This window comes from Sceloporus occidentalis, unplaced genomic scaffold (assembly GCF_023333645.1).
Source record: "Sceloporus occidentalis isolate IW3139 unplaced genomic scaffold, rSceOcc1.0.p SCAF_3, whole genome shotgun sequence".
NCBI classification, from domain to species: Eukaryota; Metazoa; Chordata; class Lepidosauria; order Squamata; family Phrynosomatidae; genus Sceloporus; species Sceloporus occidentalis.
The window spans coordinates 127,346,349-127,359,306 of NW_028316983.1; the positions used below are offsets into that span (position 1 = coordinate 127,346,349).

General features: G+C 40.8%; 1 protein-coding gene across 10 annotated transcripts in view; it reads right to left on the minus strand.

The window, feature by feature from the left end:
* Window positions 1-12,958, minus strand: part of PCDH1 (protocadherin 1) — a 150,146-nt gene that overhangs the window by 10,336 nt on the left and 126,852 nt on the right. The window contains exon 5 of one of the 10 annotated variants that reach the window (XM_089516164.1): window positions 10,059-10,173. The exons of the other annotated variants lie outside the window; for them this stretch is intronic. Coding sequence (XP_089372290.1) covers window positions 10,127-10,173 — 47 coding nt within the window. The 3' untranslated portion in view covers window positions 10,059-10,126. Of the gene's footprint in view, window positions 1-10,058; window positions 10,174-12,958 lie in introns of those variants that run through there. 10 annotated transcript variants of the gene reach the window in all.

Below are 12,958 nucleotides of genomic sequence, written 5' to 3' on the forward strand. Positions count from 1 at the left end.
AAGAAGAGTCTTCCAGGGAGTCATAGCAGTGGTGGCAAAAGTGGGTTTAGGGGAGGGGGCACTGGTGGCCTGTGAGCTGCACTTTCCCTATCCACTCTACATAAATTCATCCATCCCACATTCTTCAAATTCACAAACATCCATTAATCCTATTCACATTGATTATCCCCATCCTTGCTCTACAGAGCTCTCCATATTGCTGATCTTCTCTTCCCACTTTCTCCAGAGTCTTGATTGTTATCCTTGCTTTACTTGCTCTCTTTGATTCAACTTCACTTTCAACTTCACCTTTACTCCTCTCACTTGTCTTTCTTCTATAGTCTGATTCATGATTCAACTCAGTAAAGCACAGCTGGCAGAGCCCATGGGCTTCCAAGAGTGCACATGTATTTCTGGAGATGGGGTAGATGCTTGGGGCAATGGAAGAGGTGTGCAGTGGAGAAAGTGTGCAGGAAGGGCAAGTAGTTTTGACAATGCAGATTGATATGAAACTGCAATGCTTGATGGATTGGGAGCAGGAATGGCCAAGGAGAAGGGCCAAGGTTGGTAGACTCTTGTGCCTCCCCCTCCCTCAGTATTAACAGGCCAGTCACAATTGGTCAGACCCAGGTACAAATCAGTCAGCCAAAGTTGTTCAGAGACTATGGGTATGATGTGACCTGGGACTCTCCTTAGCCTAACCTGTGGCACAAAATAAAATGGTGGATGGGCAATGTATGCTAAGCTGCATTTCTTGGAGGAAAAGGAGGACATGAAAGGAATGAATGAATGAATGAATGAATGAATGAATGAATGAATGCCATAGTAGCTGAGTTGTTATAGAGGTTGTGTTGTCATTTATTGCTTATTTGTTTTTTTTAATTTTTTAAAAAAATTATTCTTACCATTTCAAAAATCCCACATAGAATCACAAAGTATGAAGAGAACCATCTAACCTCCCTTTCAGTACAGGAACTTGTAGCTAAAGCACCCTTGAGAAGTGGCCATATAGTCTCTGTCTAAAAACCTCCAATGAAGTAGGGCCCACCATGTTCCCAGATAGTCTGTCCACAGGATAGCCCTTCAAATATTTGAAGATGGCCATCATGTCACCTCTTGGTCTGTTCTTTTCCATATTAAACACAGTTCCTTGTAGTGACATTAGAGTGTCACTATGTGTTTTATGTGTTTGGGAGATGATGCTCCATAGGCTATGGCACAATCAAACAAATTTGACATGAGTCTATACAGGGTTAAGGGTTTTGTTACTTAAGGTTGAATAGATTTAGGTGTTTTGTTCATAGTCACAGGATGGAAAACCAGAACTGATCCCACAAAATAGGATAAAGATTAGATACCTCATTAGACACTTCACCTAATACTATAATAATATAATTCAAGTTGGCTTGAAGCATGCATTCTATCCTCAAAATTGTCAAAGCAGGGAAATTGAAAATTCAATATCATAAAGCCACAGGTTTTACTTCAATGGCTTTCTTTCTCTTTATCTAGGTATTCTCAGTGAAAGTTTGTAGGTAGAGATCTTCTGTTTTTTATCTTTGGGGGGCTCTCAGCTTCCTGGCAACCACTCCAGAGCTGTATAACCTTGGTTAGCAGGCTCTTACCCCCTTCAGACCATCACAGCCACTCATCTGGAGATAATATCCCAGATTACTTGCAATTTGTATTAGAACAGTGCTTCTCATGCTGTCTGATGAGGGGACCAACAGAGCTCCCCTTCTCCCCCCCCCCCCCCCCCACACACACAATTGGGCTGTATTTGTGCCCACTGACTACAATTCTTTCTTTCTTTTCTGGAAATCTATTGTAGACCAGCATCCAATAGCTCATGGTGGGGGCACTGGTCCACATATGACCACTTTGAGTAGCACCATATAAAAGAATTTCCCATTAAAACCACTTTAAAAAAGAGTGTGTTACACAAACACCACTGAATGTCTGGGGCTGAGTTGGACAGAAAGGGATTTGCTGGTCAGCAAGACAATAGTTTCATGGACAACAGCAACTCCCCACACCCCAGCCCTCATGTCAGGACTTGTCCTTCACTGAATATACAAATGGGCAAAGCTATGTTAGATCCATCCCATCTTTCATCCACCTTTCTTGTAACACATTAGGTTGAGTCTCTCATCTGCACTCGGATGGACAAGCGTTTATTACAAATCACCCCAGTACGTATTAATACCACTAGGCTACAGTGCTCCACTGTGCACTCACAGTGTACCTGTGGGAAGAGGGTAAGGTTGAAAGGAGTGAATCCTACAGCCATCTGTATCTTCTATTCTTCCAGTCCATTTGCCCCCACGTGATTGCTAGCTCTCCCCATTCCATCTTCACTTAACCTCCCACCCGCTCAAAAATTAATCAATCATCTCTAGAGACATGGACACCACTTCCCTCCTCTTCATTTAACAACATCCCAAACTGTTTTCATACAAATCTACCCCCCACACTATATTAACATCTAACACTTCCAATCAATCACTCCATTCATTCACTAATTCCCACAGCTCAAGTTACAAAAAGCTATTCCCACCAATTATGATCACAACCCACCAAAGTAATAATACAAGTAGTGGCTGAGCACTCTAGGCTGCAATCCACTAAGAATTCAGGCTTTCACCTTAAGTCCCCTCTCCTTAAGCTATTTCTATCTCTAAACCATAGAACATAGCAGGCGGCAGCAGCACAACTAAGAAATTACAGCCAGAGGTAAGGGGATGCCCTCAACTTTCTTTGTTCCATTTGGTCATCACCATTGCTTCTTTGGCCAGCTACACAGTGTTATGCAGGAAAGGCTGATTTAAATCTTTATTTTACTAAGAACTAATACCATACTCCACTCTGTATGTTTTAGCTGTCAGCTGAAATATGGGGAAAACATTACATGCCTACATTATAGAATGCTTATCAACAATAATATTATTGCAGAAAATGTGTACTTAAGTATGTCTAGTTTGCACTTAAGCCTTTATGTGGTTGCTAATAATAATAATAATAATAATAATAATAATAATATGTTTTATTTATATACTGCTATTCCAAAGATCATAGCGGTGAACAGCAAGTAAGCTAATTTGCCCCCAACAGTCTGGGTACTCATTTTAGCAACCTCGGAAGGAAGCAAGCCTGAGTCGAGCTTGGGCCCTTTTGCTGGTCTTGAACTCGCAACCTTGTGGTTTTGAGTGAATGGCTGCAGTACAGGCATTTAACCACTGCACCACCAGGGCTTATGAATCTCTTTTACAGGCAGCAGGTAGGGAAAGATTTTAATCTGAAAAAAGTTAGTACTTTCTCCCTTCATACTGGCAATGTGCTACTAATGATGAACATAGATAGGTTTGGTTGGCCAGTCTAGTAAAAATTGTGTAGGGTAGAACGTTTTTCCCCTGATCTGGATTCACATAATATCATTGCAGGCATTTATTTATAGAAATGGCTTAACTAAATGTGCATTAAAGATTTTGTAGTTCATGTTCAAGTGGATACAAAATGTTGTGGTGGACATCGAACATACACATACTGAAGCAGGTATATTTGCAATCACATGAACACATTTTTGTCATTATCTGCAACAGAAATGGGTAATAGATTCCTCCGCCCCAGAGCTAGACAGATGATGTCGAGGGCACAACTACATCCCTATCATAACAGTCTTTGGCTGAAGCTTCACACCCTCCAATATTTCACACATGAAAACTGGGACATATGTGGCCAAGTAACATCAGAGTGTGATCAAGATGGCAAGATGAGGAAAAAACATGCAAGCTAGGAGATGCTGCAGCAGTTTGCTCTTGCCTAGGCCTACTGAGAAGGGGAAGATTCTGCTCCTCCTCTTCTCTTGAATTATTGTTGTTGTTAGCTGTTGTCTTTTGCAGAGTCCACCCATCTACCATGTGGCCTGACTGTCTTTCTGCTTCCCTCTGCCTTTCCTAGCATTATTGTTTTCTCCAATGAGTCATGCTTTTTCATGATGTGCCCAAAGTACAGCAGCCTTAGTCTAATCATCTTGGCTTCCAGAGTGATTTCTAATTTGATCTGTTCTAGTACCCATTTTTTCGACTTCTTGGCTGTCCATGGTATCCACAGCAATCTTTTGCAGCACCACATTTCAGATGAATTTATTTTCTTTCTATCCACTTTGTCCAGCTCTTGCATCCATACATGGTAATAGGAAATACAATGGCTTATCATGCATTATTGTTTTTTTCTATTTAGTAGTGTCTTCCCATGATGACATGGCCAAAGTGCAACAGTCTCAGTTTAGTCATCTTAACTTCTAGGGAGAGTTCAGGCTTCATTTGCTCTAGGGGTGCATCTACACTGTAGAAATAATGCAGTTTGATACCACTTTAATTGCCATGGCTCGGCCCTACAGAATCCTGGGGTTTGTAGTTTTCTGAGGCACCAGCACTCTTTGGCAGAGAATATTAAAGACTGCAAAGCTACCAATCCCAGGATTCGATAGGATGGAGCTGAAGCACCTAAAGTGGTGTCAAACTGCATCATTTCTACAGGGTATCCTTGGTATCCATTTGCTTGTTTTTTTAGCAGACCACATTATCCATGGAATTCTTCTCCAACAGCACATTTCAAATGAGTGGATATTCTTCCTTTCTGCTTTCATCACTGTCCGGCTTTCACAACTATACACAGAAATACGAAATATGTTGACATGGACAATTGTAACTTTAGTATGCAGTGATATTTCTTTACGCTTCAGTATCTTGTCTAGTTCCTTCATAGCTGACTTCCAAGTACTAGTCTCCCCCTGATTTCTTGGCTGCGGTCTTGAATTTGATTAGTGGCTCAGCCAAGTAAAATAAAAACCTTTATTTCAAAGTCTTCATTGTCTCCTTTATAGTTGTGTAAATAATCTGTAGTCATTATTTTTGTTTTCTTAATGTTCAACTGTAAGCCTCCTTTTGCCCATTTTTCAGTAGTGTGGTATCATCTGTATATTTTAAACTGTTGATGCCATTTCCTCTACTTTTCTGACCTCCTTCCTCTGAGCCTAATCCTGCTTTACATATGATATGTTCATCATACAAATTAACAGATAAAATGCAGCCTTGATTGACTCCCTTGCCAATTGGACATCAGTCCATTTCTCTGTATTCTGACTTGATGGTAGCCTATTAGTACTTTGAATTCCATTTGCAACAATTGAAGTAAGTGGAGGATGAAAGAGGAAGTGGAAAGAAGAGAGAAACTGGGACATTTTAAAAGCAGTTGAGAAAGTGGGAGCACAGCGATTAATTAAGTCTGTCCTTGCCAAATCAGGAGAATTGGTTGTTATGAAGGCTTTTTTTTATTCCTCCTGCCCAGCAGTAAAGTTGGCATTTTGCTGGCTCAGCATCTCCTCTCACTTCCTGCCCCAAATGGCCGCATGAGAGAGGAAATCTCTGACTGGCAACCAAGCATAAGACTCTTTGGAGCTCGAATGGGTGAGGGAACTGAATATTTCCTTGGTCATCTCATGACTTCTCTGGAGTGTATCTGATTCCTGGACCAGACACCCTTCCCTTATTTTAAACTACTTTCTCAGGGAAATACAAGGGTGTGTGTGTGATGACATTTTGTCTGGCTATGTGTTTGTTTCTCAGTTTAACTGCATTAATATGCCATAGTCAGTATTCGGACATATGAATGTATTTGCCCATAAGAGAAAGTGTATGACTCTGTTTTTCAATACCTTGGACATGCATGTTAATACATGCCAACTATGGAGCTCATTCATACCCAAATCCACTTCCTCCCCCTCTTTTCATTTGCCACTCTCTTCAGTTAGCATTCCACCTCTTGAGGTGAGTGTCAATGAAAAAGAAAAATCACTGAACTGCTAGATGCCAGCTGCAGGCCTCAAAACCACATTGCACATTGGGTTTGAAGCTACTATGTTAAATAAAATAATAAATAATTTTTGAATTTCTATCCCGCTTTTTGCCAGGCAATCAAAGCGGCGTACAACAGGTTAAAATACATCCATATATACATAATGCCCCCCTTAAAACAAGATTAAACAATGTAAGATTAAAAACTACATATTAAAACTGAATAAGCTAAATAAAAATCATCATGGGCAGAGTTCACTGGATGGGAAATCTTATTTGTGGCCGAGCATTTTATTCCGGGAAGGCTTGCTGGAAGAGATCCGTCTTAATGACTTTTTTAAAGCTCTCTAGATTGGTAATTTGACGGATCTCGTCCGGCAGGCCATTCCATAAGTTGGGAGCAGCTGCAGAGAATGTCCTCTGGGATATGTTACACATATCAATTATATTTACAGACCACCAAGCTCCGCAATGAAATAATTTCTGAAATGGCAGTGATATTTTTCTTTGTAAGCAATAATGCCTGCATGCATATATAGCTTACAGTGACTAGAAAAATAGAAATACAGTGGTACCCCGGGATACGAATTGATCGCGTTACGAAATTTCCGGGGTACGAAAAAGTTAGATTGGAAAAAACTGTTCCGGGTAACGAAAGATTTTTCGGGTTACGAAATTCATTTCGGCGCGTTTCGGCGTGAAATTCAAATGCGAAGCACGGCTAGCGGCTTTCCAGCGCTAACGGAAAGCCTTTTCGGGTTGCGAAATGTATCGGGTTACGAACGGCGCCGCGGAACGAATTAATTTCGTAACCCGAGGTAGCACTGTATCTGAATATTTTGCCAAATCATTACAGCTTCTATCTTGTTTACCTGTTCCAAATAAAAATAGACTATGCTTAAAATGGTAATTGTACAATGACAAAAAAGGAAGAATGAGAGACCTCTTCCAGAAGATAAGGGAACTCAAAGGGAAGTTCAGACCAAAGGCCAGGATGCTCTGTGATTAGAAGAGGAATATACTACAAGACCAAGAATAAATAAAAAGTTGTTGGTTTATATTGCAGAAGAGCTATATAAAAGAGATTAAAAAAAATGAATGACACATGGAATGAAGAAGCATATGAAGATGAACCACAGATTCTAGAAAGTGAGGTAGAAGCTGCAATAAGAGAAACTGGGGAGAATAAATCAACGGGAACAGATGATATTCCAGTTAAACTGACAGTGCCAACTCCAGTGTTTCTAAAATATGACAACAAATATGGAAAATAAAATTGTGGACAACAGACTGGAAACATTCACTATCTATCCCCATCCACAAAAAAGGAGACATAAACGACCACATAGATTACCACACTACACTGTTATAGCACTGCTATTCCACTTTTACTGCTCTGTCTGCCTCCTATTGCATTCTTGAGTATGTAGCTCAGTGATGCCTAAGAGCTCTCTGGCTGCAAATTCTAAATGCCCCTCCTTAAATTGCAAATCCCAGAATGCAACAGGAGGCAGCCAGAGCAGTAAAAGTAGAATAGCAGCACTATAAGAGTGTAATGCAGTAATCTAGTAAAGCAACTATATGACTATAGCATTAATTTCCCACGCAAACAAAATTATGCTTAAAATTCTGCAGCACAGACTCCAATCATATATGGAGAGAGAAATCCCAGAGGTGCAAACGGGTTCAGTAAAGGCAAAGGCACTAGGGACCACCATACAAACATATGATGGTCAATGCTGTGCACCAAGGAATTCCAAAAGAACATCATAATGTGCTGTATAGACAACAGCAAAGCCTTTGATGGCATAGATCACAAATAGCTATGGGACACTCTTAAAGACATAAGAGTGCCACTACATTTGATAGTCCTGATGAGAAACCTATACTTGAGACAAGAGCAACAGTTAGAACAAAACATGGCAAAACAGAATGGTTTTCAATTGACAAAGGGCTCAGGCAAGGCTGCATATTATCACCCTACTTGTTCAACTTGTATGCAGAAAATATCATATGAAGAGCAGGTTTAGGCTCAGAAGGAGGAGGAGTGAAGACAGGAGGAAGGAACAGCAACAATTGAAGATATGTGAATGACACCATAATACTAGCAGAAAACATCACATACTTGAAACAATTACTCAGGAAGGTCAAGGAGCCTGAAAGAAGAGACTCCACCCTCCTTAACTGTCATCTTCTGGCCTGAGAGGGAGTGATCAGGCAGGCCCAGCTCCACCAGGGATAGCCTGAAGGAAGATGCTCCTCCCTCCTTAACTGTCATCTTCCAGCCTCCTATTCCCCTCCAGCTATGCTCTGACTGTGTGGGGGAGAGGCTTGCGTACCCTGATGAAGTTGTGAGCTATGCTGGCGGTGGTATAATAGCCACCGGTAGGGCCTCCCATGCCAGACAGGTCACAACCAAAGGGTCTGACCAAGAGCACCAAAGGGCAGGATGGGCTCTCTAGCCTTATGGCAACCATCCTAGGAGAAGGAAAACTCTAATCCCAAACTCGGGCAGATGGTGCTTGTCTAACCTTGTAAGGTCAACCATCTAAGAGAAGGAAACTCTAATCAAACCTACAACCCGAGGACCTCCGTCCATGCTTGTCCATGCTTTTCAAGGCCTCAGCAGTCGAACCTCTGGTTTAAAGGGTGAGGCCAGTTCTGTGCAGGCTGTGCTCCACCAGAAAAATCCATTGCATAGGCTCAAAGGATACATCCAACGTCATCAACGTGCTTTGTTTGCGAAGTAAAGCCAAGAAGAAGAAGAAGACAAGGAAGCAATAGCAGGTTTGCTGCTGAACATAAAGAAAACAAAAATAATGACCACAGTGGATCTACATACATTCAACCTAGACAACGAGGAAATCAAAATAGTTAAAGATCCCCTGTACTAGAATCAAATACTAGATCAGAAAGGAGACTGCAGTCAAGAAATAAGAAGATTAGGAATGGGAAGGGCAGTGATGGAAGAACTAGATAAGATCCTAAAGAGTAAAGATATACAACAGAGCATTGTTGTAGAATTGTCCAGTCCATTGTTTTCCCCATCACCATGGTGTAAAAACTGGAGAGTGAAGAAAAAGAAAATCAACTCATTTGAGATGTAGTACAGGAAAAGGGTGCTGAGAATACAGTGGACAGCCAAAAAGACAAAGAAATGGGTCCTTGAACACATGAAGCCTGAACTCTCCCTGAAAGCCAAATGAGTAAATTGAGGCTGCCGTGCACAACTAAGGCACAACTAACTAGAAAAGACAATAATGGTAGGAAAGGTAGAAGATAGTAGAAAGAGAGGAAGACAACATGCCAGATGGCTAGACTCAATTAGGGAGGTCACAGGCCTGAATCTACATGGTCAAAGCAGAGCAGTGGAAGATAGGAGGGCTTGGAGATGTCTCATACATAGTCAACTCAAGGATAGCTAACAACAACAACAACAACAACATACAATACATAGAATTAAGACTTCTAAAAATGAATAGATGATGTTAGATGTTACCCGCTAGACTCAGGCCATCTGGTCTCCCTGTGTTAGAATCCAGAAATTCTCTTACACATCACACTGTTTAATTCTGAATTAAAATGTCTAATCATGGATTCTAATTTTTTTAGCCAAGATCACAGGCTTGTGGGTTCTGAATCATGTGGTTGATTTGCTCACATTCTGAAGATGGCACCCCAAATGCCTGCAATCAGTGGCATAAATCAGATTGGAGGATATGCTGGTGATATATAGCACACATCTTTGTGAAACCAAGTGCCACATGCCCTGTCTGTATGATAACAAGGCAGGCACTTGTTAGAGCCCTGGGCCTAGGACTTGCAATATATATATATTGCAAGTTCTAGGCCCAGGGCTCTAACAAGTGCCTGTCTTGTTATAATACAGACAGGGCATGTGGCACTTGGTTTCACAAAGATGTGTTCCAGGATGACTGGTGATTTGGGGAGAGCTTTTATTAGCAATCTCCATAGATTTGGAGCAAACTATAACAAGAGGCTTATTGAGAGCTTTAGCAAGGTGTTTTAAGAATGGCTGTATTTTCCTGATTGCTTACATTGTACATTGTAAATCACTGAACTGCTAGATGCCAGCTGCAGGCCTCAAAACCACATTGCACATTGTGTTTAAAGTTACTATGTTACAGATGGAAACCCGCCACAAATGGAACACATTGTTTGCTGTTCCTTGACTCATATTTTTCTTGGGAAAAGGTGACTGTTTGCTTGGAGTTATAATAAATGATTCATCTGTGGAGCAAGTGTTCTGTAGGTGTGCTGGGTCTTTTCCGCTACAGGTATACCTCAGTTAATAAAGTAGATTTATTCCTGGGCATTTCTATAACAGAAATGAAGTACTAGACACAGTAACTGAATGAAAAAATGATAGTTACACAGTAAAAAAGAAAAGCAGTTCAACACAGTTCAGCAAACTTTTTATTCAAAACTAGCAATATACATGTGTGAAATGAAACAACCAGGTGATGTAGGACTTGCATAAGTAAACAAACTTATTTTGAATTTTCTGCAGACCACTTCCAAAATGCATCCAGAGATGTCTGTCTTGCCTTTTTCCTTTTATTATGTACCATCTCACTGTGGCAGTCTAAACTTTTTGAGCACAGCTTTGATCAAAGTCAGAATCATTTTCTGTCAGTTCCTCTAAGGCAAGAGAAATCTCAAATAATAGACAAATCTTTGTTGTTAATACTCTCTCCTGTGTTCTCTTGTGCCACTTGTTCCTCCATTCAACTCTTGCAGTCCTTCCTTCATTAGAGGCTCATCACCGCTATTGAACAAACCCTGAACACTGTTCATGCCAGCTGCATCAAAGCCTTAGCCATTTCCACAATTTTAGTGCTAACTGCAGGAATCTCAGGTTCCAACTGAACTGGACATTTTTTAAATCACACTGGAACACAAAGTCTTCCAAATGCCATTAAGGCATGGATCTGTCACTTTCTCTCAGGCATCTCTGATAATGCTTGGCGCTTTCATTATGTTGTAACTTTTCCAGAATTCCTTGATTGACTGTTGCTGGTCTGTTAGCTTTAAATGTTGATATTATGCCTTGGTTCATTGGCTATAGAAATGGAATCATGTTTGGTGGTGGTAGTTGGAAATCACCTCTTCATGTATGCAGGTTTGAATTTTGCTAAGGACTGATGGGGAGAGGCAGCATGATGTAGTGGTTTAAATATAGAACTGACTCTGGAGATCAGGGTTCGGTTCCCTGTTTGGCCCACTGGGTGACCTAGGATGAGTTACAGACTTTCAGCCCCAGAAAACCCCATGATAGTTTTGCCTTAGGGTTGCCATAAGCCCGAAACAACTTGAATTCATACAACAACAACAAAAACAACAACAACGACTGATGGATAGGAACATTGTCTAGTAGCAACTGAATCTTGGATTCAAAATTTTGTTGCAGGCTGAACAATAAAGCTGAACAGCAGAATAAAAATGAATAACAAGCCATCTTTGAGCATACCAGTTTTACCCAGGATTTCCATATTAGTAATAATTCTGGTACAGAAAAACCTTCATGGTTCAAGGTGTCACAAAATGGTAAACAAGCATTCATTTCTTTCAGATTTCCTGAAGCATTTCTGCTCAGCAGCAGGATCAAACTGTCCTTGGCTAACTTAAATGATGGCGCTCTCCACCTTTGTGTGTGTGTGTGTGTGGGGGGGAGGGACAGAAATAAAGGATTTTGAGGGGAAATACTTAAAAAATGTTTCTGAGAAGAAATGCTTCTCAAAAAGCCCTGTTTCATCTCCAAAGAACACCAATTTGGAGAGCATTCCCTTTGCTTCACTGCAGCTTTGAGCTGGGGAATTCTGCAACAGCTTGGATGTCAGCACTTGCAGCTTCACCTGTGATGTGACTGCTATGAACTCTGAACTATGCTTCTTAAATTTCTCAAATTGTTTATGGGAAGCCACAAATATTTCCTTGGTGCCTTCATCTTCCTGTACCTTTAAGTTGTCATAGAAACGCAATGCTTTGTGTTGTTTCACCAGGCAGCTGGATGGCAAGTGGCACTGTCTCCATGTCATCAACTCAGTCAACATTTTCTCCCCTTTCTCTATGATTCTGTGTTGCATCCACATTAATAGATCACAGTAGGATCATTCACCTTTGCACAGAGGACTTGCATTTTGTTTGATTAGTTTCAAATGGTTTTTAATGTTGATTGTGCCAGCCGCCATGATTGTGCCAATTTACTTTTTATTTCACTAGGCTTCAACTTTTTAAGATGAAGGAATAAAGGGCATGCTTATCAAATTTGCAGATGACACTAAATTAGGAGGAGTAGCTAATACTGCAGAGGATAGGATCAAACTTAAAAATGACCTTAATAGATTAGAAATCTAGGCCAAAACAAATAAAGTGAATTTCAGCACAGAGAAATGTAAGGTACTGCACTTAGGGAGAAAAATAAAATAAAATGCATAGATATAAGATGGGGGACACCTGCCTTGACAACAGTACACGAGAAAGGGATCTAGGAGTCATAGTAGACAACAAGTTGAACATGAGTTAACAGTGTGGTGCGGGAGCTTAAAAAAGACAATGGGATTCTAAGTTGCATCAATAGAAGTACAGTGTCTAGACTGACGGAAGTAATAGTACCACTTTATTCTGCTTTGGTCATACCTCACCTGGAATACTGTGTCCATCTCTGGGCACCACAGTTCAAAAAGGATGTTGACAAGCTGGAATATGTCCAGACAAGGACAACAAAAATGGTGAAAAGTCTGGAAACTATGCGTTATGAGGAGAGACATAGGGAGCTGGATATGTTTAGCCTGGAGAAGAGAAGATTAAGAGGTGATATGATAGCCCTGTTTAAACATTTGAAGAAATGTCATTTTGAGGATGGAGCAAGCTTGTTTTCTGCAGCTCCATGCACTAGGATACAGAGCAATGGATGAAAACGATAGGAAAAGAGATTCCACCTAAACATTAGGAAGAACTTCCTGACAGCAGAAGCTGTTCAACAGTGAACACACTCCCTCAGATTGTGGTAGAGTCTCTTTCTTTGGAGGCCTTTAAACAGAGGCAGGGATGTTTTGTGTGTACCTGCATGGAAAGGGGTTGGACTTGATGGCTCTTGTGAT